This window comes from Cetorhinus maximus, chromosome 11 (assembly GCF_964194155.1).
Source record: "Cetorhinus maximus chromosome 11, sCetMax3.hap1.1, whole genome shotgun sequence".
Lineage (NCBI taxonomy): Eukaryota > Metazoa > Chordata > Chondrichthyes > Lamniformes > Cetorhinidae > Cetorhinus > Cetorhinus maximus.
Window position 1 is genome coordinate 119,705,591 of NC_135889.1, and position 25,973 is coordinate 119,731,563.

Consider the following 25,973-nt stretch of genomic DNA (forward strand, 5'->3'; position numbering starts at 1 on the left):
GTTGTTAATGGACACTTAATGTTCAAGAATGCAAGCCTCCAGACCTCTCTGTGAGAAACCAAACAACCCTTACAACATCCCCTACATTACAACACTTCCAAAAAAGGTGCTTAACTGGCTGTGAGGGATCCTGTTTCAATATAAGATCTTCCTTAGTCCTGTAAGACCCTGAACTGGACTAGCCATATAAATACTGTGGCTACAAGAACAGGTCGGAGGCTAGGAATCCTGCAGTGAGTAACTCACCTCCTGACCCCCCCAAAGCCTGTCCACCATCTACAAGGCACAAGTCAGGTTGGAAAACTCTCCATTTGCCTGGATGAGTGCAGCTCCAACAACACTTAAGAAGCTTGACACCATCCAGGACAAAGCAGCCCATTTGATTGGCACCCCATCCACAAACATTCACTCCCTCCACCACCAACGCACAGTAGCAGCAGTGTGTACCATCTACGAGATGCACTGCAGGAATTCACCAAGGCTCCTTCGACAGCACCTTCCAAACCCACGACCACTACCATCTAGAAGGACAAGGGCAGCAGATAGATGGGAACACCACCACCTGGAAATTCCCCTCCAAGTCGCTCACCATCCTGACTTGGAAATATATCACCGTTCCTTCACTGTCGCTGGGTCAAAATCGTGGAACTCCCTCCCTAACAGCACTGTGGGTATACCTACACCACATGGACTGCAGCGGCTCAAGAAGGCAGCTCACCACCACCTTCTCAAGGGGCAACTAGGGATGGGCAATAAATGTTGACCCAGCCGGCGAAGCCCACATCCCGTGAATGAATAAAAATAAAATATTGAGAGTGCAGAAGAGATAGTCAACATGCTCTCCTCTAATTTTTCTCCCATTTTTAGGTTGATCCTCCTGGTTGTGCTTTTGTCCCAGCACCTGCAATCCTGTTACATCCCTATTTGGAGCTGGAAGAAATCCAAAGGCTTTGCTATTTTGACCTACTTCCCGTTATTCAGGATATTTTCGGTATGGATTGCGAATCCCTCTGTCCAGAATCGCGTGCTTTAAAGGGAATTCTAATGATCCACAACAAAATTTCCTTTCATATATGAATGCACCTGGGCTACTCAGTCTCTTAAGCCTGTTCTGCTGTTCAGAGATGTCTCAGCTGATCTCTATCTAATCTCCATCCACCTGCCTTGGAGAGTCGGACTGTGGCCCTTGTCTCTGGGTCAAAGGTTCTGGACTCTCGAGCCCCACTCCAGGGCTTGAGCACACAGGTCAAGGCTGACACTACAGGCGGTGCTGAGGGAGTGCTGCACTGCTCGAAGTGCTGTCTTTTGGATGAAACCAAGGCCCCATTTGTCTGTTTGGCTGGATGTAAAAAAACGGCCCCATCTTGAGGAAGACCAGGAGAGTTCTCCCCAGAACCCTGGACAACATTTATCCCTCAATCAATGTTGCAAAATATCAAATTAATCTGGTCATTATCACATGCGCTGTTGTGGGATCTTCCTGTGCACAAATTGGCTGTTGTGTTCCCACAATCATTATGACACTTTAAAAAGGACTTTTATTGTCTGTAAAAATGCTTTGGGATGTCCGATGGCCATGAAAAGTGCTATGTAAATGCAAGTCTTTTATCCTTGTCATGTTCCCACGTCCCTTAATACGAAAACCTAACAATCTCAAATGGGAATACGGAAATAGGGCTAGAAACCGGAATTCGTGTAGAAGATCAACCATGACCTAATGCCACAATGCCCGGTCATGTTCCTTTTACCTGCAGAGGACAGGTCCCTGCTTGTAAATATATGTAGCTTCCCGCAAGCGTAAGTGAGCCACATTGTATAAATTGTTGCTCCCTTTGAAAATCGAGTGCAAGATGAAAAGCTTTGAGAGGATGTCTCTTCTATCTGTAACACTCAGGTTCTGTACTACCAAGTGACTAATTATATACTTTTGAAGTGTAGTCACTGTTGCAATGTAGAAAAGCAGCAGCCAATTTGTGCACAGAAAGGTTGCGCAAGCAGCAGTAAGATAGCCATCTTGCTCAGTGATGTTGGTCGACGGGTTAATATTGGTCAGGACAGAAGGACAACTTCTCACTGCTTTTCTTCAAAATGGTGCCACGCCCAACTGAGAGGGCAGGCGGGGCCCTTGCTGATCCCAGGGGTATCGCTCTCACTTCTGAGCCGGAAAGTTGAGTGTTCAAGTCCACTCACTTAGGTGAATATCAATGACCCAACAGCACTATTTTGGGGAAGAGCAGGGAGTTCTCCCCGCTGCCCTGGACAAAATTTATCCTCAGCCAACATCACTAAAGCAGATGATCTGGTCATTATCTCATTGCTGTTTGTGGGAGCTTGCTGTGCACAAACTGGCTGCTTCATTTCCTACACCACAACACTGACTACACTTCAAAGGTGTTTCATTGGCTCTAAAACATTAAAACATTCGGCTTGTCCAGGGAAAATGGAAGTCGCTATATAAATGCAATTTCTTCTTTCTTGGCCTTAGTCACATCAGTACATTTCTCCTTGCGTTCCCCATCCTCCACAATTCCTCTTTGCTTCCAAACACGTGCATCATAAATACTCTCCTTTTCCAGTCTGTCCCTCACCCTCCCGCTTCCTTTGACCCCCCCCCAATCCCACCCGAGATGCAACTGCTGGTCTCCTTTATTGTGAATTCGCTCATTGTGAGTAAAGGAAAGATTTCACCTGGAGTTGCCAGGCGAGGATTAACTTTTAGAACCATAGAACCATAGAACACTACAGCACAGAAATCAGGCCATTCGGCCCTTCTAGTCTGTGCCGAAATATTATTCCGCTAGTCCCATTGACCTGCACCTAGTCCATAACCCTCCAGACCTCTCCCATCCATGTATCTATCCAATTTATTCTTAAAACTTAAGAGTGAGCCCGCATTTACCACGTCAGATGGTAGCTCGTTCCACACTCTCACCACTCTCTGAGTGAATAAGTTCCCCCTAATGTTTTAACTTTCAAAAGATGTTTCTAACACTGATTAGTGCCCAGAGCGACTTTGGGGGAGCAGGTTCGGAGGGCCCGAATGGCCTCCACTAGCTCCTATTTCTTATGTGGATAATGTTTTATTTCTGATATTCAAGCTCTTGCTGCCAATCCTATTTCTGTGGATTTTGTGCGGGACCCTGCGGGAAGGAGACTTCTTGAACCCTTATCCGGCTGGTGGATACCGAGGGATTCTTCGCAACAACAGCACAAGCCTGGTGCCCTGGTTCAGTATCCCGAACCCAGGTAACCGAGCGCCAAACCACCGGGGGAGGGGGGGCGTGATGGTTGAGGGGTGGGGGATTTACTGTAGGGTCACCGCACACTCATTACCAGCCAGGCAGATTCTCAATTACCACTCGGATCATACAGGATCAGCTCAAGCATCTGGGGAAGGGGCAACCGGACAATGAATACAGAACATTCTGGAACAATGCAGAATATCGGCTGGCCATCATCTGAAAGGGAAGCGAAGTTTGGCCTTCAGCATGTGGTCAATGCCCCAGTTCCGGTCAAAACACCAAACTAACATTTCTCTTTCAAACACTGACTGAGCCATTGTGTATTCCTGGAATGTTCTGTAGTGAGGGATTTTAAATATTATCAATATCGCCACCAATGTCCTGGGGTCCCCATTGACCGGAAACTGAACTGGACTAGCCATATAAATACTGTGGCTTCGAGAGCAGGTCAGAGGCTGGGAATCCTGCAGTGAGTAACTCACCTCCTGGCTCCCCAGAGCCAGTCCACCATCTACAAGGCACAAGTCAGGAGCGTGTTAGAATACTCCCCACTTGCCTGTGTAAGTGCAGCTCTGACAATACTTAAAAAGCTTGGCACCGTCCAGGACAAAGCGTCCCGTTTGATTGGCACCCCATCCACTACCTTCAACGTTCACTCCCTCCACCACCGACGCACAGTAGCAGCAGTGTGTGCTATCTACAAGATGCACTGCAGCAACTCACCAAGGCTCCTTCAATAGCACCTACCAAACTCACGACTTCTACCACCAAGAAGGACAAGGGCAGCAGATAGATGGGAACACCACCACCCAGAAGTTCCCTTCCAAGCCACTCACCATCCTGACTTGGGAATATATCACCGTCCCTTCACTGTCGCTAGGTCAAAATCCTAGAACTCCCTTCCTAACAGCACTGTGGGTGTACCTACACCACAGACTGCAGCGATTCAAGAAGGCAGCTCACCACCACCTTCTCAAGGGCAATTAGGGATGAGCAATAAATGCTGGGCCCAGCCAGCAAACCTGTGAAAGAATAATAGAAAAAAATTATTTCAATTTCCAGTCTCACATCATGGAGAAATGTTTTCAATTGTAGTTGAGTTTGTTGGAGATGAACTCTAGGTATGAGCTCCCTAACAGTCTTATCTCTGAATCTACACCTGTACTAGAGACAGTTACAGAGTTCTGCAGCTGAGTGATTTGCTTCCCTATGTAGATTCTTGACATCAGTTTCTAATGACTGAGTTCCAGGAGACAGGTGCAGATGGGAGACTTTTGGGTGTGAAAAGAACACAGATATTCAATTTCAATGGGAGTTAGATGGTGTGGGTTCCACAATGAGTGGCCAATCTTCCCCATCAGGTTAACGCCATTGTGGCAGGGGTGAAACTGATCGCCATTGAATTTCCCCCTCTGCTCGCTCCCAGGTCTTGAGCCCAGAATCCAGGTGGACACTCCCAGTGCCAGTATTGAGGGGGTGCTACACTGTCAGAGGTGCCACCTTTCAGATGAGTCTTTAAACTAAGGCCTCATTTGCCCTCTCGGGTGAAGGTGAAAGATCTCATGGCTCTATTTGAAGAAGGGCAGTGGCATTCTCCCTGTTGCCCTGGACCAATCTTTATCCCTAAAGCAGCCTGGTCATTACCACATTGCTGTTTGTGGGATCCTGCTGTGCGCAAATTGGTTGCTGCTTATCCTACATTACAGCAGCAACTACACTTCAAAGAAAGTACTTCATTGGCTGTAAAGCAGTTTAGGAATTTCTGGGGGTTTTTTTATTTATTCTTCCATGGGGTGTGGGTGTCACTGGCAAGATCAGCATTTTTTGCCCATCCCTAATTGCCCTTGAACTGAGTGACTTGCTTGGCCTTTTCAGAGGACAGTTAAGAGTCAACCACATTGCTGTGGGTCTGGAGTCACATATCGGCCAGACCAGGTAAGGAAAGGACGGTAGATTTCATTCTCTAAAGGACATTAGTGAACTAGATGGGTTTTTAACAACAATTGATGTCATGGTCACCATTACTGAGTCTAGCTTTATATTCCAGATTTATCACTTGCATTTAAAATTCCCCCCAGCTGCTGTGGTGAGATTTGAACCCATATCTCCCAGGTCATTAGCCTGGGCCTCTGGATTAAGAGTCTGGCGATATGACCGCGATGCCACTGTCACCTGGATAGAGTGGATGTGGGGAAGATGTTTCCATTAGTAGGAGAGACTAGGACCCGAGGGCACAGCCTCAGAGTAAAGGGAAGACCTTTTAGAACAGAGATGAGGAGAAACTTCTTTAGCCAGAGAGTGGTGAATCTATGGAATTCATTGCCACAGGAAGGCTGTGGAGGCCAGGTCATTGAGTGTATTTAAGACCCAGATAGATAGGTTCTTGATTGGTAAGGGGATCAAAGGTTACGGGGAGAAGGCGGGAGAATGGGGTTGAGAAACTTATCAGCCATGATTGAATGGCGGAGCAGACTTGATGGGCCGAATGGCCTTAATTTCTGCTCCTATGTCTTATGGTCTTATGGTCACCCCACTGGGAATATTTAACAGATGTTCCTTTCTGATCTTTCATTCAGGTGGGTGGGGTGTGCCCACAATCAACTTTCGTTCAACGTTCATCGGTGTCACCATGGCCTTGGGCACCAGCATCAGCTCCTTAGGGTGCTACGTGATGTGCGCAAAAGTAACAGGGTCCCTGCACCCCCCTAGAGATTCCTTCAACCGAGGGATTTGTTTGGAAGGAGTCGGAAGCTGCATTGCTGCCCTCTTAGGAGGAGTCACCTCAGCATCGTCCAGTATCCCCAACGTCGCAGCTTTGGCACTGACGCAAGTAAGAGGATCTTTGTGCTTCTCTGCGAGACCATGGACCCCTCGAGATGTCGTTTATCTCACACCATGCCTTCAACCTGCCACTTCCTCAGCTCTGGAGTTCCCGCCTAAACCTCTCTCTCTCTCTCTCTCTGCTAAGGAGAGAAGGCATTCTGGCCTGGGATGGGAGTTAGGCTGATCTGGTGTGAAATGGGGAAAATGAATGGTAACAAAGCGGGGGAGACGGGGGTAAATGTTTGGCTTTGAAGAGGATGAAAGGTCTGTCAAGGAAGAAGGTCAGTTCCATCGCTCCACCATTGCGTTCAGCTGCCTGGGCCCCAAGCCTGGAATTCCCTCTCTAACCTTCCCTGCCTTTCTCTCCTCCTTTAAGATGCCCCTTAAGCCTTCCTCTGACTAACTTTTGGTCGCCTGCCTTAAGTCTCCTTCTGTGCCTCGATGTCAGGTTTTGTTTGATTCTGTTCCTGTGAATGTTCTCAGAACATCTTTAACTTTGTTAAAGGTGCTCTATAAATGCAAGCTGTTGTTTGTTTTAAGTAAATAAAGCAGATCAACTGCCAAGGCCGCAGTGTGACCCAACTCCAGGACTGATAGGAGCAGGGGGTGGGTGGGGGGGCGGGTGGATGACATAACTCAGGAAGCTAGTGCAGAGCTGACACCCGAGGTTGAGTTTGTAAGAGGACAGGGACACCGAGGGAGGCTAGGAGTTCCACATCTTTGAGGTTCCAGGAAAGAATGGATTGGGGATCATGTAGAAGTTGGTGCAGTGAGGTTTGGTTTTAGTTTGGTGTGGAGGCAGGGAGAGAGGGCACGGGGGTGCCAAGGGTTTGGAGGCTACCATTGACAAGAGCAGGAAGTTCAGAGGTCATCTGGCCAAAAGTATGATAATGGTGGAAGACAAGAAATGTTCTGACAGAAGTTGAGAGGGAGATTGGAAATGGCAGGTATAATTGTGACAGGCAATGATACTGGGGCAACAGTGACATAGCGGTAATGTCCCCAGACTCATCATCTAGGGACTCAGGTTAATGTTCTGACATGGGTTCGAATCCCACTACTGGTAGCTGGTGAAATAAAAGGTGGAATTAAAAGCTAGTCTCAGTGATGATAACCATGAAGCAATTGTTGTAAAAGTACCCCGGATTTTAATGTCCTTTAGGGAGGGAAATCTGCCGTCCTTACCCGGTCTGGCCTACATGTGACTCCAGGCCCACAGCAATGTGGTTGACTCTTAACTGCCCCTCTGAAGTGGCCGAGCAAACCACTCAGTTCAAAGACCAGCCAGCAACAGCCACATCCCATCAAAGATAAAACAACTTGCATTATAACACACCTTTAATGTGGCCCAAAGGCACCTCTCAAGAGCCATTATCAGACAGAAACTGTTTCAAAGAAGGCAGGTTTTTAAGGAGTGTTTTAAAGAAGGAGAGAGGTAGAGAGATTGAAGAGGTTTAAGGATCAAATTCCAGCGCTCAGGGACTAAGCAGCTGAAGGCACGGCAGTCAGGGTGGGTGTGATGGGACTAGGGGCGTACAAGTGTCAGAGTTGGAGGAGCGCAGAGATCTTGGGGAGGTTGTAGGTCTAGAGGAGATTTACACAGATGTGGAGGGTGCTGCCATGCAGGAATTTGAACACAAGAATGATCGAGACCCTCAGGAAGAACCTCCAAATTGCCCTCCGTGCATCCCCGTCACCCCAGCCTACCAGGTGACAGAGAACAAGGGAGTGTGGAGTCAGAATGGAGCTAGAAGTGAGGGAGCAGCTAAGTAAACAGTAGCTGCCTACAATATAAATGCAAATGGGGGAACCAGAGCCTGATAAACACCCGATCGAGAAAGAGTAAAAGTCACTTGAAGCAAAAGGCAGCCAATGCAATCTTACTCAGAGTATTTAACCCAATCCCGGGCCCATAACCTTTAACACACACTGCCAATGAAATCAAGTGTCAAAGGTATGCATAGACAGTGCCACACCGCCTCGCTTAGGAATGTTAATTGGTGGTGATAATTGGGACATGATTGTTTTACTGGAACCTCATCAAGTGATTGAGGGGAACTCGTGGCAGTAAATTCAAATGCCCTTGTGAGAACATTCACAGGACACTGAGCACCCTGAGCACATTACCTCCGTCTCTCCCACAGTTACTCGCAGCGAGAGAAGACTTCAAGGCAGAATTCCAACTGAGCCGCTGTCACGCAGCCGGACTTCACTGCAACATAGACAGGGGTCTCCATCGTCCTCACAGTGTGCGGAGGAGGAATCGCCTTAATGGGCTGAATGGCCTTCTTCCATGCAGTAATATAGCGTCCTCCTGAGGCGGAAAGGGATCAGAAGGAGGATTGGAGCAGGGAACAGGACACAGACATCAATCAGTCCCTTGTTGAAATGTTACAGTTATAATGTAGAAACCATGGCAGCCAATTAGTGCACAGCATCTCCCACAATGGCAACGCTATCAATAACCCAACAATCACTGTTTTTTTAGCAATGTTTGTGGGGGGATAAATATTGGCCTGGGGAACTCACCTCCTCTTCTTCAAAATGGTCTCCAGCATCTTTCCCAGCCGCCTGAGAGGACAGACGGGGCCTCGGTTTTAACATCTCATCTGAAAAACAGCACTCCCGGCAGCGTAGCACTCTCTCGGTCCTGCACTGGGAGTGTCAGCCCAGGTTTTGCGCTTAGGTCACAGGAGTTGGGCTTTGAACCCACAAGCTACTGAAGCAGAGGGTGCGACCCATTGAACCGATTACTGACAAGTCCTTTAGCGATGGAATGGAAAGGGAATTAGATTGTTCCTTGATAAAGAGGAACAGTAAGTTGTTTGGGAAGGCTGCGCAGGAGTGGGATTAAACTCGCTGGCTCATGATGAAAAACAGCAGCACAGACCTGATGGGCCGAAGGGCCTGTCTCTGCAATGGGAAGGCACAACTGGATGAATACAATTCTTAAGGCATCTCTACAATATTTTTATGGTGATTTTGCAGCTGTCCATTTTTCACTGAGTTCCCTGGAATCCGGCAGTTCTGTCATCTCCAATGAGTAGCACTCCTGCCTCAGAGTCAGGCGGTTATGAGTTCACACTCCTCTGAAGGCGCTTGTGAACATATTCCAGGGGCTGGCACTCCTAGTGCTGTGCTGAAGGTGTCATTTTTTTGGATGAGACCTTAAACCGAGGCCCCATCTACCCTCTCAGGTGTGAAAGACCCTACGACACTATTTAAAGGAAGAGTATGGAAGTTCTCCTCAATGTCCAATATTTATCCCTCAACCAGCATCACTAAAAACAGATTATCTGGTTATTATGGTATTGCTGTTTCTAGGGTTGCTGCATGCAAATTAGCAGCCACGTTTCCTGCATTACAACAGTGACTACACTTTAAATAAAAAGTACTTCATTGGCTGTAAAGGATTTTGGGATATCCTGAGGTCATGAAAGGTGCTATAGAAATGCAAGTTCCTTCCCGACATTTATCGTCTAATGGGTTATTCTAGAATCACACGATTGGTAGAGCAAGTAACTCAGCAAGTGCCCTGTGACAAACCCCATGGTGAACAACTGGCCCGAGAGTGCAATTAAACTCACAGAGACAAGAGAAGTGTTGGCCTCTGAGTGGAACTGAACAGTAGCACATCATTTGCTGCAGCAATTCACCTTCTGCTATGGGTCACTTCCCCTAATTGTTGTTGATTCTACCTCCAACACTGCAAATACAAGCCCCCAGCTCATCTAGTCAGGGAAGTCTCCTACAATTATTAAATTCTCAAATTTGAGTTCCAATCTGTCCACAGCCTTGCCCCCGTTCGCTCTCTGTCAAGCCCTACGACCCTCCGAGATCTCTGCGCTTGTCCAGTTCTGGTCTCTGGTGTTTTCCAAAATTCCGTTGCTCTACCTGCTGGCCTTCAGCTGTCCAGACCCTAAGCTCTGGAATTTTCTCCCTAAACCAATGCCACTCTGGACCTCTCTCTCTTCTCCTTTAAGTCACTCATTAAGACCTACCTCCATGCCAAACTGTGTCTGAGAATGCTCGTGTGAAAGTCCCTTGGGATGCTTTACTGTAGATGATTTCTGAATTCTTTGGGAGTTTTGTTAAATGGGACCCCCCTGCTCTTGTGCCCTTGTTGACTCCCATTAACATTCCCTCTTTTTCCACAGGCAGAATCCCGACATTCAGTTCAGATCGCAGCCGTGCTGTGCATTCTGGTGGGAATGTCTGCCAAGCTGACGTATTTCCTCGCGACCATGCCAGCTGCCATCCACGGTGAGTCCAATCCTGCCTTTGGCCGATAGCTCAAGTGGTGGAGGGAGGCCTTGTGATGAGATGGGCCGTGTCCTTACCTCCGAGCTAGAAGCTCCAGATTGGAGTCCCGGTCCAGCACTTGATGACCATGGAAGGTGCATTCATAACATGGCTAAACAGGTGATGGTGGCGTAGTGGTAATGCCCCTGGGCCAGTAATCCAGAGACCCAGGCTAATGCTTTGGGGATGTGAGTTCACATCCCACGATAGCAGCTCGTGGAGTTCAAAATTCAGTTACTAGAATCTGGAATTGAAAGGTAGCCTCAGTAAGAGTGACCATGAAATTGTCATACAAACCCATCTGGTTCACTAGCACCCTTTAGGGAAGAAAATCTGTTGTCCCCTACCTGGTTCTAGCCTACATGTGACTCTGGGTCCACACCCAGGTTGAGTCTTAAGTGCCCCCCTGAAAAGGACTAGCAAGCTACTTAGTTGATGGCAATAATGCTGGTCGACCACCCACATTAAAAAAAAAACCTGCGAATCTTTTCAATACATCTCTGTCAGGCTGTAAGAGTGGGAGAGACTCTTGGTCAGCAATGTGGAGTGGCATCCCTCATGATATAGTGTCTGGCTTCAGGCTAGTGACCTGTTCCAGGAAAGCATATGTAAATATGTGATTTGTCTGTCTCTATGGGCAGGGAGGGAGTCTTCTAAGTCTACGTCAAGTGGTAGAACCTGCGGCAGGTCAATAGCCCTGAATGCTAAAACACAGGCCTGGCTCACATTCCACTGCAGGCTGGGTTCCATCACTGGGTACTGGGGCTTGTACTGAGAGAGAGGGGGGAGCTCCCTCTATCTCTCTGCAGCAGAGTTCCAGTGGGAAATGGGGATGAAGCAGGGCCAGAGATGGCGAGCAGCTGTGAGGTGGAAGTAAATGATTTCTAACGAAGGTTTGAGTGTGCTTTTGAAATGTAGTGCAGGGTCAGGAAGGACACTGAGATCACACACACTGGGCTGAGATGAAGTGGGCATCCAGGAATGGGAATGGGATTGAGAATTCGTGCATGGTGGAACCAAGCAGTCTGTTCTTGCCAACCTTGAGCTGCCAAAATCTCCAGCTTCTCCCGAACTCCTGATATTGGACAGACAGTTGAGTCCTGTGGTGACAGTAATGGAATAGCCAATTCACTCCCCAGTGCTGACCAATGATAAGAAAGAGGAGTAAGATAGGAATGAGAATTAGTGCTGGGTTAAGAATGGAGTTTTGAACCATTCTGGAAGTGACCATGTTGGGAGTAAAGGAGATGAACAGGCTGCAATTGGACAGCTAGAAATGGGCCCATTGTCCATGGGTAACAGACAATGGGTTTTAGAGGCGATTGGTGTGTTTGGTCAGATCAGAGTCACAAAGAAGTTGAGGATGTCGAGATGGGATAGCATACTGGAGACTGTGACCAGAGCGGGATCAACTCAGACTAGAACAGCGGCAGTGCCCAAAGTGGGTGTGTTCTTTAGTCTTTTATATGGCCATGACTGGGAGGGCAAGCATTTGTTGCCCTTTTACCATCCTAATCGCCTTTGAACTGAGTGATTTGCAAAGCCATTTCCCAGGGCAGTTAAGAGACATCCACATTGCTGTGGATCAGAAATCATGTGTAGGCCAGACCAGGAAAGGACGTAAGATTTTCTTCTCTAAAGGACATTAGTGAACCAGATGGGTTCTTCCAATAAACAATAATAATGTCATGTTCACCCTTATTGTGACTAGCTTGCAATTCCAGACTTTATTCATTGAATTTAAATTTAAACTGCATGAACTGACTTGGTTGGGTTTGAACCTGTGTTCCCTAAGCAATAGCCCCTAGATTAGTCATTCATTGACATTACCACTACATCAACATCTCGCCCATGATATGTGATATGAACAGAGTGTATTATTGAGCAGTGTGTTATATTAAATGAGTGTGTTACATTGAAGGAGTGTGTTATTGTGAAGGAATGTGTTATACTGAAGGAGTGTGTTATATTGAAGGAATGTGTTATAGCAAAGGAGTATTTTATGTTGACGGAGTGTGTTATATTGTAGCAGTGTGTTAAATTGACTGAGTGTGTTATATTGAAGGAGCCTGTTACATTACATTGTGCATTACACTGAAGGAGTGTGTTTTATGAAAGGATTGTGTAACAATGAAGAACTGTTATATTGAAGGAGTGTGTTATGGTGAAGGAGCACATTATACTGAAGGAGTCAGTTAGTATTGAACGAGTGAGTTATAGTGAAGGAGTGTGCTACATTGAAGGAGTTTGTAACATTGATGGAGTGTGTTACACTGAAGGAGTGCATTATACTGAAGGAGTGTATTACTTTGAAGGACTGTGTTATACTAACAGTGTTATCATAAAGGAGAGTGTTATATTGAAGGTGTGTGTTATTTTCAAGGAGTGTGTTATATTGAAGGATTTTTTAATACTGCAGGACTGTGTTACATTGAAGGAATGGAGATTGTGTTATATTGAAGGAGTGTGTTATATTGAAGGATTTTTTAATACTGCAGGACTGTGTTACATTGAAGGAATGGAGATTGTGTTATATTGAAGGAGTGCGTTATACTGAAGTAATGTGTTACGTTGAAGGAATGGGGAGTGTGTCACATTGAAATAGCCTGTTATATCGAAGGTGTTTGTTACATAGAAGAAGCTTGTTATATTAATGGAGTCTTTTATACTGAAGGACTCTGTTACATTGAAGGAGTGGCAAGTGTATTATATTGAAGGAGTGCGTTATACTGAATGAGTGTGTTAGGCTGAACGAGTTTTTGATACTGAATGGGTGTTATTTTATGGTGAAACACACTCTGTCAATGTAACACACTCATTCAGTATAACACACTCCTTCAATATAACACACTCCTGATACTGAATGAGTGTGGCATATTGAAAAAGTGTGTTATATTTAAGGGGTATGTTATATTGAAGGAATTTGTTACAGTGAAGGAGTTTTTTATACTTAAGGACTGTGTTACATTGGAGGAGTGGAGATTGTGTTATATTGAAGGAGTGTGCTATGTTGAAGGAGTGTGCTATGTTGAAGGAGTGTGCTATATTGAAGGAGTGTGGTATATTGAAGGAGTGTGGTATATTGAAGGAGTGTGGTATATTGAAGGAGTGTGGTATATTGAAGGAGTATGGTATATTGAAGGAGTGTGGTATATTGAAGGAGTGTGTTAAATTGAAGGAGTGTGTTATATTGAAGGAGTGTGTTACATTGACAGAGTGTGTTATACTGAAGGAGTGAGTAATATTGAAGGAGTGTGTTATTTTGAAGGAGTGAATTACATTGATGAAGTGTGTTACATTGATGGCGTAAGTTATATTGATGGAGTGTGTTACATTGATGTAATGCATTATATTGAAGGAATGTGTTATATTGAAGGAGTGTGGTATATTGAAGGAGTGTGGTATATTGAAGGAGTGTGGTACATTGAAGGAGTGTGGTACATTGAAGGAGTGTGGTACATTGAAGGAGTGTGGTACATTGAAGGAGTGTGGTACATTGAAGGAGTGTGGTACATTGAAGGAGTGTGGTACATTGAAGGAGTGTGGTACATTGAAGGAGTGTGGTACATTGAAGGAGTGTGGTACATTGAAGGAGTGTGGTACATTGAAGGAGTGTGGTACATTGAAGGAGTGTGGTACATTGAAGGAGTGTGGTACATTGAAGGAGTGTGGTACATTGAACGAGTGTGGTATATTGAACGAGTGTGGTATATTGAACGAGTGTCTTATATTGTGTGAGTTTGTTATGTTGACAGAATTTATTACATTTAACAGGTGCATTACATTGAAGGAGTGAGGTATATTGAAGGAGTTTGTTATATTCACCGAATGTGTTATACTGAAGGAGTGAGTTACACTGACGGAGTGTATTACATTGATGGCGTGCATTATATTGATGGAGTGTGTTACATTGATGGAATGCATTATACTGAAGGAGTGTGTTATATTGAAGGAGTGTGGTATATTGAAGGAGTGTGGTATATTGAAGGAGTGAGTTATTTTGAAGGAGTGTGTAATATTGAAGGAATCTACTATAATGAAGGAGTTTATTATAGTGAAAGACTGTTACATTGAAGCTGTGCAGAGTGTGTTACATTCAATGAATGTGTTATATTGCAGTAGCGTGTAACACTGAATGACTGTGTTATACTGAATGAGTGTTTTGTACTGCATGAGTGTTATATTCAACGAGTGTGTTATATTGAATGAATGTCTTATATTGAAGGAGTGTGCTATGTTGAAGGAGGTTTTTGTATTGAAGAAGTGTGTAATACTGAAAGAGTGTGCTATACCGAATGAGCATTTTGTACTGAATGAGTGTATTATATTGAACGAGGGTGTTATGTTGAAGGAGTGAGTTATATTGAAGGAGTGAGTTATATTGAAGGAGTGTGTTATATTGAAGGAGTGTGTTATATTGAAGGAGTTTTTTGTATTGAAAGAGTGTGTTATTTTGAAGGAGTGTGTTATATTGAAGGAATCTGCTATGATGAAGGAGTTTATTATAATGAAGGACTGTGTTACATTGAAGCTGTGCAGAGTGTGTTACATTCAATGAATATGTTATATTGAAGGAGTGTGTAATACTGAAAGAGTGTGTTATACTGACTGAGCATTTTGTACTGAATGAGTGTGTTATATTGAAGGAATGTGCTATATTGAAGAAGCGTATTATATTGAAGGGTTGCGTTACATTGAAGCATTGTGTTTCACTGAAGGACTGTTTTACACTGAAGGAGTATGTTATATTGATGGAGTTTGGTATATTGAAGGACTGCGTTACATTGCATGAGTGTGTTATTTTGAAGGGTTGTGTTATATTGAACGGATGTGCCACGTTGAAGGAGTGTGTTACATTGAAGACGTGTGTTATACTGATGGAGAGTGTTATACTGATGGATTGTGTTATACTGATGGAGAGTGTTATACTGATGGAGAGTGTTATACTGATGGAGTGTGTTATACTGATGGAGAGTGTTATACTGATGGATTGTGTTATACTGATGGAGAGTGTTATACTGATGGAGAGTGTTATACTGATGGAGTGTGTTATACTGATGGAGTGTGTTATACTGATGGAGAGTGTTATACTGATGGAGAGTGTTATACTGATGGATTGTGTTATACTGATGGAGTGTGTTATACTGATGGAGAGTGTTATACTGATGGAGAGTGTTATACTGATGGAGAGTGTTATACTGATGGAGAGTGTTATACTGATGGAGAGTGTTATACTGATGGAGAGTGTTATACTGATGGAGAGTGTTATACTGATGGAGAGTGTTATACTGATGATTGTGAATATTGAATGATTATGTTATGTTGAAGATGTCTTTTATATTGAAGGAGTACTTTATACTGAAGGACTGTGCTACACTGAAGGAATGGGGAGTGTCTGTTATACTGATGGAGAGTGTTCTATTGAAGGAGTGTATTATAATGAAGGAGTGTGTTTATACTGAATGAGTGTGTTAGGCTGAATGAGTTTTTTTATACTCATCGGGTGTGTTATATTAAAGCAGTGTGTTATATTGAAGGAGTGTTATATTGAAGGAGTGTTATATTGAAGGAGTGTTATATTGAAGGAGTGTTATATTGAAGGAGTGTTATATTGAAGGAGTGTTATATTGAAGGAGTGTTATATTGAAGGAGTGTGTTACATTGAAGTTGTATGTTATATTGAAGGAAGCTGTTATATCGAAGGAGTTTTTTATACTAAAGGACTGTGTTACATTGAAGAAGTGGAGATTGTGTTATATTGAAGGAGTGTGTTATATTGAAAGATTGTGCTATATTGAAGAGGGCATTATATTGAAGAAGTGTGTAATACTGAATGAGTGTGTTATACTGAATGAGCATTTTGTACTGAATGAGCGTGTTATATTGAATGTGTGTTATATTGAGGAATGTGTTACATTGAAGCAGTGTGTTACACGGCAGGGCTGTTTTACACTGAAGGAATGTTAAACTTGTTATGGACAAAGAAATAAACAAGTTGCAAAAAAATGTTTTGAATTGGGGGAGAGCAGATTTTAGTAAAATAAGGCAGGAGCTGGCAAAGGTAGACTGGGAACAGCTACTTGTGGGGAAATCTACAGAGGAGCAGTGGGGGGCGTTCAAAAAGAAAATGGGGAGGGTACAGGCTCAACATGTTCCCTCTAGGGTGACAGGAAGGAGTAACAAGCCCAGAGAACCATGGATGGCCAGAGATAGTCAGGACACGATGAGAAGGAAAAGAGAGGCTTGTAGCAGGTACAAGGGGAGTAAATCACCGGAGACTTTAGTGGAGTACAGAAAGTGCAGGGTGGAGCTTAATAAAGCAATTAGGAGAGCAAAGAGGGGATATGAGAAAACTCTGGCTGGTAAAAGTAAGGAAAATCCCAAGATATTCTACAAGCGTATCAATGGGAAGAGGATAACCAGGGAAAGAGTAGGGCCCATTAGGGACCAAGGGGGCAATCTATGGGTAGAGCCAGAGGACATCGGTAGAGTGTTAAATGAATACTTCACATCCGTCTTCACCCAAGAGAATGAGGATGAAGGTATTGAAGTCGGGGAGAGAGACTGCGAGGCTCTTGAACAAATTGATATAGGGAGTGACAAGGTATTGGAGGTGTTAGTAGGCTTAAAAATGGACAAACCTCCAGGTCCGGGTGATTTGTGTTCCAGACTGCTGAGGGAGGCAAGGGAGGAGATCGCAGGGGCTCTGACCCAAATTTTTAATTCCTCTCTAGCCATGGGGAAGGTGCCAGAGGACTGGAGAACAGCTAATGTGGTTCCGCTATTTAAGAAAGGTTGTAGAGATAAGCCAGGGAACTACTGGCCAGTGAGTCTCACGTCAGTGGTAGGGAAACTATTGGAGAAAATTCCGAAGGAGAGAATCTATCTCCACTTGGAGAGGCAAGGTTTGATCAGGGATAGTCAGCATGGCTTTGTCAGAGGGAGGTCATGCCTAACAAATTTGATTGAATTTTTTGAGGATGTGACCAGGTGTGTAGATGAGGGTAGTGCAGTTGATGTAGTTTATATGGATTTCAGCAAAGCCTTTGACAAGGTCCCACATGGGAGAGTTATAAAGAAGGCAAATGCACATGGGATACAGGGTAATTTGATAAGGTGGATTCAAAATTGGCTTAGTTGTAGGAGGCAGAGGGTGATGACAGAAGGCTGCTTTAGTGACTGGAAGCCAGTGTCCAGTGGCGTACCACAGGGATCTGTGCTGGGTACCCTATTATTCGTCTTTTATATAAACAACATAGATGACTCTGTGGGGGGTAGGATTAGTAAATTTGCGGATGACACAAAGATTGGCTGGGTGGTTAACAGTGAGGTTGAGTGTCTTGGGCTACAGGACGATATAGACGGGATGGTCAAATGGGCAGATAAGTGGCAGATGGAATTTAACCCTGAAAAGTGTGAGGTGATACACTTTGGAAAGAGTAATTTGACAAGGAAGTATTCAATGAACGGCATGACACTAGGAAGTTCTGAGGAACAAAGGGACCTTGGCATGTGTGTCCATAGATCTCTGAAGGCGGAGGGGCATGTTAGTGGGGTGGTGAAAAAGGCATATGGGACACTTGCCTTTATCAATCGAGGCATAGATTACAAAAGTAGGGAGGTCATGTTGGAGTTGTATAGAACCTTGGTGATGCCACAGCTGGAGTACTGTGTGCAGTTCTGGTCGCCGCATTATAGGAAGGATGTGATTGCACTGGAGGGGGTGCAGAGGAGATTCACCAGGATGTTGCCTGGGATGAAACATTTAAGTTATGAAGAGAGGTTGGATAGACTTGGGTTGTTTTCGTTGGAGCAGAAAAGACTGAGAGGTGACCTGATCAAGGTGTTCAAGATTATGAGGGGCATGCACAGGGTGGATAGGGAACAACTGTTTCCCTTAGTTGAAGGGTCAGTCACGAGGGGACACAAGTTCAAGGTGAGGGGCAGGAGGTTTAGGGGGGATGTGAGGAAAAACTTTTTCACCCAGAGGGTGGTGACGGTCTGGAATGCACTGCCTGGGAGGGTGGTGGAGGCAGTTTGCCTCATATCCTTTAAAAAGTACCTGGATGAGCACTTGGCACGTCATAACATTCAAGGCTATGGGCCAAGTGCTGGTAAATGGGATTAGGTAGGTAGGTCAGGTGTTTCTCACATGTCGGTGCACACTCGATGGGCCGAAGGGCCTCTTCTGCACTGTGTGATTCTGTGATTCTGTGAATGTGTTACATTGATGGAGTGTGGTATATTGAAGGACTGTGTTACATTGAAAGAGTGGAGATTGTGTTATATTGAAGGATTGAGTTATATTGAAGGAGCGTGCAACATTGAAGGATTGTGTTCGATTGAAGTAGTGTGCTATATTGAACAAGTGCCTTATATTGAAGGAGCATGTTACATTGAATCAGTGTGTCATATTGAAGCACTGTGTTATGTTGAAGGAATGTGTTATTTTGAAGTATTGTGTTACATTGAAGTATTGTGTTACATTGAAGGAGTGTGTTGGACTGAATGAGATTTTTATACTGAATGGGTGTGTTATATTGAAGGAGTGTGTTACATTGAAGGAGTGTGTTACGTTGAAGGAGTGTGTTACGTTGAAGGAGTGTGTTACGTTGAAGGAGTGTGTTACGTTGAAGGAGTGTGTTACGTTGAAGGAGTGTGTTACGTTGAAGGAGTGTGTTACGTTGAAGGAGTGTGTTACGTTGAAGGAGTGTGTTACGTTGAAGGAGTGTGTTACGTTGAAGGAGTGTGTTACGTTGAAGGAGTGTGTTACATTGAAGGAGTGTGTTATACTGAAGGAGTGTGTTATACTGAATGAGTGTGTTACATTGACAGAGTGTGTTACATTGAAGGAGTGTGTTATACTGAAGGAGTGTGTTATACTGAATGAGTGTGTTACATTGACAGAGTGTGTTACATTGAAGGAGTGTGTTATACTGAAGGAGTGTGTTATACTGAATGAGTGTGTTATACTGAAGGAGTGTGTTACATTGACAGAGTGTGTTATGTTGAAGGTGTGTGTTACATTGAAGGAGTGTGTTACATTGAAGGAGTGCATTATGCTAATGGAGTGTGTTATGCTGATGCAGTGTGTTATACAGATGGAGAGTGTTATATTGAAGTTGTCTGTTGTGTTGAAGATGTCTGTTATATTGAAGGAGTTTGTTATATTGATCGAGGATTTTATACTGAAAGACAGTGCTACATTTAAGGAATGGGAAGTGTCTGTTATATTGACGGAGAGGGTTATGGTGATGGAGAGTGCTATATTGATGGAGTGCCTTATATTCAAGGAGTGTGTTATACTGATGGAGTGTGTTATGTTGATGGAGTGTGTTATACTGATGGAGAGTGTTATACTGATGGAGTGTGTTATACTGCTGGAGTGTGTTATACTGATGGAGTGTGTTATACTGATGGAGTGTGTTATACTGATGGAGTGTGTTATACTGATGGAGTGTGTTATGTTGATGGAATGTGTTATACTGAATAAGTGTGTTATACTGAAAGAGTGTGTTAGATTGAATGAATTTTTTATGCTGAACAGGTGTGTTATATTGAGGGAATGTGTTATATTGAGGGAGTGTGTTATATTGAGGGAGTGCGTTATATTGAGGGAGTGTGTTATATTGAGGGAGTGCGTTATATTGAGGGAGTGCGTTATATTGACGGAGTGGGTTATATTGAGGGAGTGGGTTATATTGAGGGAGTGGGTTATATTGAGGGAGTGCGTTATATTGAGGGAGTGCGTTATATTGAGGGAGTGCGTTATATTGAGGGAGTGCGTTATATTGAGGGAGTGCGTTATATTGAGGGAGTGCGTTATATTGAGGGATTGTCTTATATTGAGGGAGTGTGTTATATTGAGGGAGTTTGTTATATTGAAGGAGTGTGTTATACAGAAAGATTGTGCTATATTGAAGAGGGCATTATATTGAAGAAGTGTGTAATACTGAATGAGTGTGTTATACTGAATGAGCATTTTGTACTGAATGAGCGTGTTATATTGAATGTGTGTTATATTGAGGAATGTGTTACATTGAAGCAGTGTGTTACACGGCAGGGCTGTTTTACACTGAAGGAATGTTAAGCTTGTTATGGACAAAGAAATAAACAAGTTGCAAAAAATGTTTTGAATTGGGGGAGAGCAGATTTTAGTAAAATAAGGCAGGAGCTGGCAAAGATAGACTGGGAACAGCTACTTGTGGGGAAATCTACAGAGGAGCAGTGGGGGGCGTTCAAAAAGGAAATGGGGAGGGGTACAGGCTCAACATGTTCCCTCTAGGGTGACAGGAAGGAGTAACAAGCCCAGAGAACCATGGATGGCCAGAGATAGTCAGGACACGATGAGAAGGAAAAGAGATGCTTGTAGCAGGTACAAGGGGAGCAAATCAGCGGAGACATTCGTGGAGTACAGAAAGTGCAGGGTGGAGCTTAAGAAAGCAATTAGGAGAGCAAAGAGGGGATATGAGAAAACTCTGGCTGGTAAAAGTAAGGAAAATCCCAAGATATTCTACAAGTGTATCAATGGGAAGAGGATAACCAGGGAAAGAGTAGGGCCCATTAGGGACCAAGGGGGCAATCTATGGGTGGAGCCAGAGGACATCGGTAGAGTGTTAAATGAATACTTCGCATCCGTCTTCACCCAAGAGAATGAGGATGAAGGTATTGAAGTCGGGGAGAGAGACTGCGAAGTTCTTGAGCAAATTGATATAGGGAGTGATAAGGTATTGGAGGTGTTGGCAGGCTTAAAAATGGACAAACCTCCAGGTCCGGATGATTTGTGTCCAAGACTGTTGAGAGAGGCAAGGGAGGAGATCGCAGGGGCTCTGACCCAAATTTTTAATTCCTCTCTAGCCACGGGGGAGGTGCCAGAGGACTGGAGAACAGCTAATGTGGTTCCGCTATTTAAGAAAGGTTGTAGAGATAAGCTAGGGTACTACAGACCAGTGAGTCTCACGTCAGTGGTAGGGAAACTATTGGAGAAAATTCCGAAGGAGAGAATCTATCTCCACTTGGAGAGGCAAGGTTTGATCAGGGATAGTCAGCATGGCTTTGTCAGAGGGAGGTCATGCCTAACAAATTTGATTGAATTTTTTGAGGATGTGACCAGGTGTGTAGATGAGGGTAGTGCAGTTGATGTAGTTTATATGGATTTCAGCAAAGCCTTTGACAAGGTCCCACATGGGAGAGTTATAAAGAAGGCAAATGCACATGGGATACAGGGTAATTTGATAAGGTGGATTCAAAATTGGCTTAGTTGTAGGAGGCAGAGGGTGATGACAGAAGGCTGCTTTAGTGACTGGAAGCCAGTGTCCAGTGGCGTACCACAGGGATCTGCCCTGGGTACCCTATTATTCGTCTTTTATATAAACGACATAGATGACTATGTGGGGGGCAGGATTGGTAAATTTGCGGATGACACAAAGATTGGCTGGGTGGTTAACAGTGAGGTTGAGTGTCTTGGGCTACAGGACGATATAGACGGGATGGTCAAATGGGCAGATAAGTGGCAGATGGAATTTAACCCTGAAAAGTGTGAGATGAAACACTTTGGAAAGAGTAATTTGACAAGCAAGTATTCAATGAACGGCATGACACTAGGAAGTTCTGAGGAACAAGGGACCTTGGCGTGTGCGTTCATAAATCTCGGAAGGGGGAGGGGCATGTTAGTGGGTTTGTGAAAAAGGCATATGGGACACTTGCCTTTATCAATCGAGGCATAGATTACAAAAGTAGGGAGGTCATGTTGGAGTTGTATAGAACCTTGGTGATGCCACAGCTGGAGTACTGTGTGCAGTTCTGGTCGCCACATTATAGAAAGGATGTGATTGCACTGGAGGGGATGCAGAGGAGATTCACCAGGATGTTGCCTGGGATGAAACATTTAAGTTATGAAGAGAGGTTGGATAGACTTGGGTTGTTTTCGTTGGAGCAGAAAAGACTGAGAGGTGACCTGATCAAGGTGTACAAGATTATGAGGGGCATGCACAGGGTGGATAGGGGGCAGCTGTTCCCCTTAGTTGAAGGGTCAGTCACGAGGGGACACAAGTTCAAGGTGAGGGGCAGGAGGTTTAGGGGGGATGTGAGGAAAAACATTTTTGCCCAGAGGGTGGTGACGGTCTGGAATGCGCTGCCAGGGAGTGTTGTGGAGGCACCTCACATCCTTTAAAAAGTACCTGGATGAGAACTTGGCACGTCATAACATTCAAGGCTATGGGCCAAGTGCTGGTAAATGGGATTAGGTAGGTAGGTCAGGTGTTTCTCACATGTCGGTGCACACTCGATGGGCCGAAGGGCCTCTTCTGCACTGTGTGATTCTGTGATTCTGTGAATGTGTTACATTGATGGAGTGTGGTATATTGAAGGACTGTGTTACATTGAAAGAGTGGAGATTGTGTTATATTGAAGGATTGAGTTATATTGAAGGAGCGTGCAACATTGAAGGATTGTGTTCGATTGAAGTAGTGTGCTATATTGAACAAGTGCCTTATATTGAAGGAGCGTGTTACATTGAATCAGTGTGTCATATTGAAGCACTGTGTTATGTTGAAGGATGTGTTATGTTGAAGGAATGTGTTATTTTGAAGTATTGTGTTACATTGAAGGAGTGTGTTGGACTGAATGAGATTTTTATACTGAATGGGTGTGTTATATTTGAGGAGTGTGTTATATTGAAGGAGTGTGTTACGTTGAAGGAGTGTGTTACGTTGAAGGAGTGTGTTACGTTGAAGGAGTGTGTTACGTTGAAGGAGTGTGTTACGTTGAAGGAGTGTGTTACGTTGAAGGAGTGTGTTACGTTGAAGGAGTGTGTTACGTTGAAGGAGTGTGTTACGTTGAAGGAGTGTGTTACGTTGAAGGAGTGTGTTACGTTGAAGGAGTGTGTTACGTTGAAGGAGTGTGTTACGTTGAAGGAGTGTGTTACGTTGAAGGAGTGTGTTACGTTGAAGGAGTGTGTTACATTGAAGGAGTGTGTTATACTGAATGAGTGTGTTGGACTGAATGAGATTTTTATACTGAATGGGTGTGTTATATTTGAGGAGTGTGTTATATTGACAGAGTGTGTTACATTGAAGGTGTGTGTTACATTGAAGGTGTGTGTTACGTTGAAGGAGTGTGTTACATTGAAGGAGTGTGTTACATTGAAGGTGTGTGTTATATTGAAGGTGTGTGTTACATTGAAGGAGTGTGTTACATTGAAGGAGTGCGTTGTGCTAATGGAGTGTGTTATGCTGATGCAGTGTGTTATACAGATGGAAAGTGTTATATTGAAGTTGTCTGTTGTGTTGAAGATGTCTGTTATATTGAAGGAGTCTGTTATATTGATTGAGGATTTTATACTGAAGGACAGTGCTACATATAAGGAATGGGAAGTGTCTGTTATATTGACGGAGAGGGTTATGGTGATGGAGAGTGCTATATTGATGGAGTACCTTATATTCAAGGAGGGTGTTATACTGATGGAGTGTGTTATGTTGATGGAATGTGTTATACTGAATAAGTGTGTTATACTGAAAGAGTGTGTTAGATTTAATGAATTTTTTATGCTGAGGTGTGTTATATTGAGGGAGTGCGTTATATTGAGGGAGTGTGTTATATTGAGGGAGTGTGTTATATTGAGGGAGTGTGTTATATTGAGGGAGTGCGTTATATTGACGGAGTGCGTTATATTGAGGGAGTGTGTTATTATTGAGGGAGTGTGTTATATTGAGCGAGTTTATACTGAAGGACTGTGCTACATTGAGGGAGTGGGGAGTGTCTGCTATATTGACAGAGAGTGTTATATTGATGGGGAGTGTTATATTGAAAGAGTGTGTTATACTGAATGACTGCGTTAGATTGAATGAGTTTTTTTTTATGCTGAACAGGTGTGCCATATTGAATGAGTGTAATATTGAAAAAGTGTGCTATATTGAAGGAATGTGATATATTGAAGGAGGGTGTTATATTGAAGGAGTGTTTTATAATGAACTATTGTGTAATACTGAATGAGTGTCTTATACTGGACGAACGTGATAAACTGAAGGAAGGTGCTATCTTGAAGGGGTGTGTTATATTGAAGGAGTGTGTTACATTGAAACAATGTGTTATACTGCAGGAATATTTTACACTGAAGATGTGTGTTACATTGATGGACTGTGTTACATTGAGCGAATGTGTTATTTTGAAGGATTGTGTGATTTTGAAGGAGTGTGTTACATTGAAGGGGTGTGTTACATTGAAGGAGTGTGTTATACTGATGGAGTGTGTTATACTGATGGAGTGTGTTACACTGATGGAGTGTGTTATACTGATGGAGTGTGTTATACTGATGGAGTGTGTTATACTGATGGAGTGTGTTATACTGATGGAGTGTGTTATACTGATGGAGTGTGTTACATTGACAGTGTGTGTTATATTGAAGGAATGTGCTATAATGAAGGAGGGTATTATATTGAAAGAGTGTGTTCCATCGAGGGATCGTGTTCCATTGAGGGAGTGTGTTCCATTGAGGGAGTGTGTTCCATTGAGGGATTGCGTTTCATTGAGGGAGTGTGTTATGTTGAGGGAGTGTGTTATGTTGAGGGAGTGTGTTATGTTGAGGGAGTGTGTTATGTTGAGGGAGTGTGTTATGTTGAGGGAGTGCGTTATATTGAGGGAGTGGGTCATTGAGGGAGTGTGTTATACTGATGAAGTGTGTTATATTGAAAGAGTGTGTTATACTGAATGAGTGTGTTAGATTGAATGAGTTTTTTTAGACTGAACGGGTGTGTTACATTGAAGGAGTGTGTTATATTGAAGGAATCATGTAACGTGTTACATTGAAGAAGTGGAGACTGTGTTATATTGAAGGCATGTTATATATTGAAAGACTCTGTTATATTGAAGGAGTATTTTATGCTGAAGTACTGTGCTACATAGAAGGAGTGGGGAGTGTCTGTTGTATTGACGGAGAGTGTTATATTGATGGAGAGTGTTACTGAAGGAGTGTGTTATATTGAAACAGTATGTTAGGTTGAATGAGTATTTTTATATTGAACACGTGTGCCATATTGAATGAGTGTAATATTGAAGTATCGCATAATACTGAATGAGTGTGTTATATTGAACGAGCGTGTTAAACTGAAGGAATGTGCTATATTGAAGGGGTGTGTTATAGTGAAACAATGTGTTATACTGCAGGACTGTTTTACCCTGAAGGTATGTGTTACATTGAGAGACTGTGGTCTATTGAAGGAGTGTGTTACATTGAGGGACTGTGGTATATTGAAGGAGTGTGTTACGTTGAAGGAGTGTGTTACGTTGAAGGAGTGTGTTACGTTGAAGGAGTGTGTTACGTTGAAGGAGTGTGTTACGTTGAAGGAGTGTGTTACGTTGAAGGAGTGTGTTACGTTGAAGGAGTGTGTTACGTTGAAGGAGTGTGTTACGTTGAAGGAGTGTGTAATACTGATGGAGTGTGTTGTACTGTTGGATATGTTATATTGAAGGAGTGTGTTATATTGCAGGAGTGTGTAATATTGAAGTAGTGTGTTATACTGATTGAGCGTTTTGTACTGAATGAGTGTGTTATATTTAAGGAGCGTGTTACATTGAAGGAGTGTGTTACATTGGAGTGGGTTACACTGA

The 25,973-nt window shown here is 43.8% G+C and overlaps 1 protein-coding gene across 1 annotated transcript in view; it reads left to right on the forward strand.

Moving 5' to 3' along the window:
- The window catches only part of LOC144686224 (solute carrier family 23 member 3-like), a 94,468-nt gene that overhangs the window by 44,349 nt on the left and 24,146 nt on the right, over positions 1–25,973 (forward strand). Inside the window, exons 8-11 of the mRNA XM_078551314.1 lie at positions 868–991; positions 3,099–3,246; positions 5,819–6,072; positions 10,223–10,328. Coding sequence (XP_078407440.1) covers positions 868–991; positions 3,099–3,246; positions 5,819–6,072; positions 10,223–10,328 — 632 coding nt within the window. The remainder of the gene's footprint in view (positions 1–867; positions 992–3,098; positions 3,247–5,818; positions 6,073–10,222; positions 10,329–25,973) is intronic.